Source organism: Lipotes vexillifer, unplaced genomic scaffold (assembly GCF_000442215.2).
Source record: "Lipotes vexillifer unplaced genomic scaffold, Lipotes_vexillifer_v1.1 scaffold1442, whole genome shotgun sequence".
NCBI lineage: Eukaryota > Metazoa > Chordata > Mammalia > Artiodactyla > Lipotidae > Lipotes > Lipotes vexillifer.
Window position 1 is genome coordinate 2,185,019 of NW_006797379.1, and position 4,879 is coordinate 2,189,897.

Sequence of the window (4,879 nt, forward strand, 5' to 3'; positions counted from 1 at the left end):
AAAAAACACCCCCCCCCCCCCCGCAGCATATTTTGAATCAAAAAGGCAGACAATTCTTTATGTAATGTCAGTGGGTTCTATGCTTTAAGCACAGCATAGATTTAATGAAGAAAAGCCTATCAGGAAGCAGGGATGGCATTCGTCTTCAGCGTCAATATGCTAGTCTTTCTGCCCACCCCCAACTCCCCCCCCAGTCGCAGGTGAAATCATCTATAAGCATTCTGATCAAGGCTAGAGAAAAACACTAACATAAACCTTAACAGCATAAGTAAGTGAAAAGCAAACCTCTAGTCCTCTCGTCCTTCTCCACTTCCCAGCACACATGAAGAGAGGCTGGACAGGTGAATTTCTACGTCACACCCACCACTTCATGCAGTGTTTCGTAGGGGACAGCAACCAATCCTGCTTCACAGAGATCTAGCTAGTGTGTAACAGAAAGGTGGCAGGTGCTGACCCTGCGACTGGGAGAGCCCGGCTACCACGAGGTAGCTTGCTCATGGTACACCAGCCCCCTTTTAGAAAACGACTTTGAACAACAGAGGGGATGGGGTGGATCTAGGATCCTTGGGCAGTTTGGTGTAGTAGTTAAAAGAGAGCGGGGGATGGAATCCAAGTGCTTGGGTTCCAGTTGCGGCTGGCTGTACTGTATGGTAGCTACATACCTCAGTCTCCTCATCTACAAAACAGTAATTAACCCACCTCGGAGTTGCGCCGATTAAAAAAGGTAATACCTAAGTGCTTAGCACATTGCCTGACGTATCATCTCTCAATAACTGTCACCTATTGATTGTTAATCATCCCGTAGCCATTTGAAAGCACAGCTGGTTAGGCTAAGGAGATGGTGATTGATAAAGGGGTTTTTCCAGATTGATAAAGGGGTTTTTCCAGACCCTCCCCTAATTCCAAGATCAGGCTTTGGTCAGGCTGAAAAAGTCAACACACTACAAAATACTGATCCTGTTTCCACATACTGTTGGACACCACATATTCTTTCAGGAGCTGCGAGAGAGGGGGATGATACCCGCCACCCAGGGCGTGGACCCCCCAGTCTCAGAGTCCCAATATAGACCAGTGAGCCCCCTGCCACCAACCTGCCATCTCAGTCATCTCATTTTTTTCTTGTTCAACCGTTCTACAGCTCCCTCCCCTCTTCACCCTCTCTTCCATTTTCATCATTGCCAGCCCAATCTTATTTGCACTACTGTCCAAACACGTACGTGGGGGAAGTCACTGAAGGGTGAACCTCAGGGGCCTGCTTTCTGGGCTGTGGAACACTGATTGATTTAGGGAGAAGAACATCTTTCCACCAGCCCAGATGGCATGTAAGCCTCTTTTTTAGGCCAATCTCACTGTTCCCTTCTCCCTCCACTGCTATAACTGGAAGGGTCAAGACTCTTAGGACTGAAACAGCAAGACTAAGACTACATAATTTAAACATATTTAATTTACAGAAGACAAACTTATACTGGATGCCTATTTTACATAAGCAAAGTTCTGTGCAGGGCACTGCAGGAGTCCACAGTCTCTTCACTCAAGGGGCTTGTGACTGATGGGGGCGGGGAGAGTTAGAAGCAGATTAATTAACCAAACCAAAAGGCAAAACAGATTGTCACAATGAAGACAGAGGCAGAATGCTGAGGGAGCACTGGGAAGGAAAGGTTTACCCCAAATGGAACGTTTCCCAAGACGTGAGCTATCAAGACCACGTTATTTATGAAGGGACCCGATTCACTTAACTGGACCCTGCTTCTATCTTTTGCACCTCAATTAGCCGCTACTCCTAAATTGCTACAATAGACACAGGGGGCATTCTTTTAACTTTAAGACAGATAAATGTCATTAGAAATCTCTAGCCTAGAGGCCTACAAGAAAAATCTTACCTTTCCAGATCTACAATAGGCAGCTGCAAACCTTGTGGCCTCCCGGACACACAGGATATCCATTCCATCTACCTATTAATAAAGGGGAAAGATTAAATAAACACAACATTGTAAATCAACTATACTTCAATAAAATTTTAAAAATAAAAAGGGGCAGAGCATAAATCCAACTGCCTAAAACCATTTTCATCTTGCATGACCTGTTCATCCACTAAGAAAACAGAACTCTTTGATCTCTCTGAAATTTTCAAGGGCGCCTGACAGAGTGCCCGGGGAATCAGGCCCTGAGGGTGTAGCTCCAGCTCTACAACGGGTGTCCTTACCCTCAGCCCAGGAATGAAGTCGCCTCTCTTGTAGTAATCAGTGCTGGCTGCTGCTCTCTCCACAGATGTTCCCATCCCATAGCGGTTATTCTCACAGATGAAAATACAAGGCAATTTCCACAAAGCCGCCATATTGTAAGCTTCGAATATCTGACCCTGGAAGTATGTATAAAAGTTCAAGTGGTTTCATTGTGCTGTTTTTCTCTAGACTTCGTCATCCACAACAGCTGCTGCTCGACCCAGCAGAGAAAGCTTTCATAGGATGAAACGCCTCACCCACAACTAAGCTTCTGAAGCAAAGGAGTGTGTGCGCTTGGGGGGGAGGGGGGAGCGGGGGCATGGCGCAGCAAACCCATCACCTCTTTTGCCGCTAAGGAAGTGACAAACCAAGTACTGCTACTTGCTTCTGTAGGGCCAAGGCAGCAGCGGAGAATACAACGGGAAAAGATCGACATGTAAGAATGTACTACGGCTGCCTACTTGTGTGCTTCATTATAAATTCTATGAGACCCTCTGGATGACCAGAGTGAACCGGTGTCTGAGAATCAGCATCCAGAGCAGGGCCTCGCAGGGTGTCAGCCACGGACTGGTGATTACTCACACCACGACAGAAGAGCAAAAGGAGTCAGGGCTCAGAAACTATGAGAGGACTCTGACAGTGCCTTGGCATTCAGGGGAATAAGTCTACATTACAGTACTGGTTTAAGAATTGGTTTGCCAAGGATTAAAACGTAAATCAGTCCTTCCCCACAGAGTCTGTGGAGCACTGACGTAGAGCAAAGGTGAGCGCACTCTTAGGAGTACACCTAATATAAAGCGCTTGTGAAACAATGCCAGGATGTAACTCTCTAATGTGGCCACAAACCCAAATTTTAGCTTTGCCAGATAAATGGCCATTTCAACGAGTAAGCAATACACTGCTTCGCCACAAACTGAACTATGAATATTCAACACTTTGGACATAACACTCTAACCATTATTGCAAAGTCAAGAGACACATACTCACCTGATTAGCAGCGCCATCACCATACAAAGTCAAACAGATTTCATCTTTTCCGTTATATTTACAGGCCAGAGCAATCCCAGCTCCCAGGGGCACCTAATATTACGGGCAACCAAGAAAGGAACCACAGAAATCCGTGAGGGAAGAAGTTAGTGCTCTGAATGTTAACTCCTGACCAGAATGTGAGATAGAAATGGCACTGTCCCTACCCCAACCCTGTCTCTGCTTACCCTACCCCCAATATTATAAACAAACTGGCAAAGTAACACGAATAACTACTATCGTATTCTATGTCAACCATTTAGCAATACCATTTATGCATTCAGAGATTCAACTGCTAATCCTAAAAAGCCAAAAAAAGAAAAAGAAACCAAGGATTAAAAAAAATACCAAAAACAAACAAAAAAACCCAGATGCTAAAACCTTAATATATCAGAAAGTAAACCGAACAATCTAGATACGATCTTCTACTGTTCCTTGTTCATTATTTACTAACTGGTGAGAACAAGGAGGACGGCATAACCACAGAAGCTGGCTTTAGATTCAAACTAGGCCCTTAAGATCCTGACCACCTGCTTCTCCTGGTCTGGTACCAGTGCCAGCACCGTCTACAGCAGGCAGAGAGGTGTGGCCAAGAGGATGTGACAAAGCAATTAAATATCAAGTAAACGGCAAAGGTATAGTTCTACTGCTAGAGGCTCTTGCTTACTTATAAAACATAACAAGTACCTAAAAGGAAACATTTTAAATCACTGTCCAAATCTATTTATTAAATGATAGGGTATGAAGCAAGAGGTCATTTAAAGCACACCATGCCCCCCAAGTACTGAAGTACTTCAGAGGGAAGTTGTCTGGGGTACAGAATATTGCACAGATGTGGGCCAGGGCCAAATCCAGAAGATCATACAATCCTAGTCCTCAACTACCTGAGCTCCCACGATGCCATTGCCCCCGTAGAAGTTCTTGGCGTACATGTGCATCGATCCTCCTTTTCCTTTAGCACAACCTCCTCTTCGTCCTAGAAGTGGCACCACACAAACATGACACATCAAAAACCAAATACATAAAACAAACAAAAACACTCCCTGAGTATTTACGGAGAGGCTCAACCATTAGAACTCAGAAACCGGTTCAACTACATAAGCACCTGTCCCTCTATGCAAATACATAGACAAGTCCTCCTTGTCTCCTGGCCCTTTTATAATGAAGGTCAGACCAGTCCCATGTCCTTGACCTTTCCAACTTTTTCAGCTCTCTAATCTCACTGAGTTTTCTTCAGATGTTAGTGTGGTACCATAGACTTTTTTTTTTTTTTTTTTTTTTTGGCCAGTTACAAACATCTTCTGATTTCTCCTACACTGCCATAAGAGTCAAGGGGAACAAAGGGACTGTTGAGAGAAGATTCTACCCAATGAATTTCTACCCAATGAAACACTTATACTCAATTTACTTTCTTTGCTAGATTTCTATCGGCATGCCTGTGTGATAAACACTATTCTGATTTTATAGAGCTGACCTTTTACCTGAGAGGCCAGACAACCTCAAAAGTGGTCAGTTTACTCAAAAGCACAATAGAGGGCTTCCCTCGTGGCGCAGTGCTTGAGAGTCCACCTGCCGATGCAGGGGACACGGGTTCGTGCCCCAGTCTGGGAAGATCCCACGTGCCGCGGAGC

General features: G+C 44.9%; 1 protein-coding gene across 1 annotated transcript in view; it reads right to left on the reverse strand.

The window, feature by feature from the left end:
* Positions 1–4,879, reverse strand: part of PDHA1 (pyruvate dehydrogenase E1 subunit alpha 1) — a 21,864-nt gene that overhangs the window by 2,673 nt on the left and 14,312 nt on the right. The window contains exons 5-8 of the mRNA XM_007469315.1: positions 4,133–4,224; positions 3,210–3,302; positions 2,204–2,359; positions 1,881–1,952 (exon numbers count right to left, since the gene is read on the reverse strand). Coding sequence (XP_007469377.1) covers positions 1,881–1,952; positions 2,204–2,359; positions 3,210–3,302; positions 4,133–4,224 — 413 coding nt within the window. The remainder of the gene's footprint in view (positions 1–1,880; positions 1,953–2,203; positions 2,360–3,209; positions 3,303–4,132; positions 4,225–4,879) is intronic.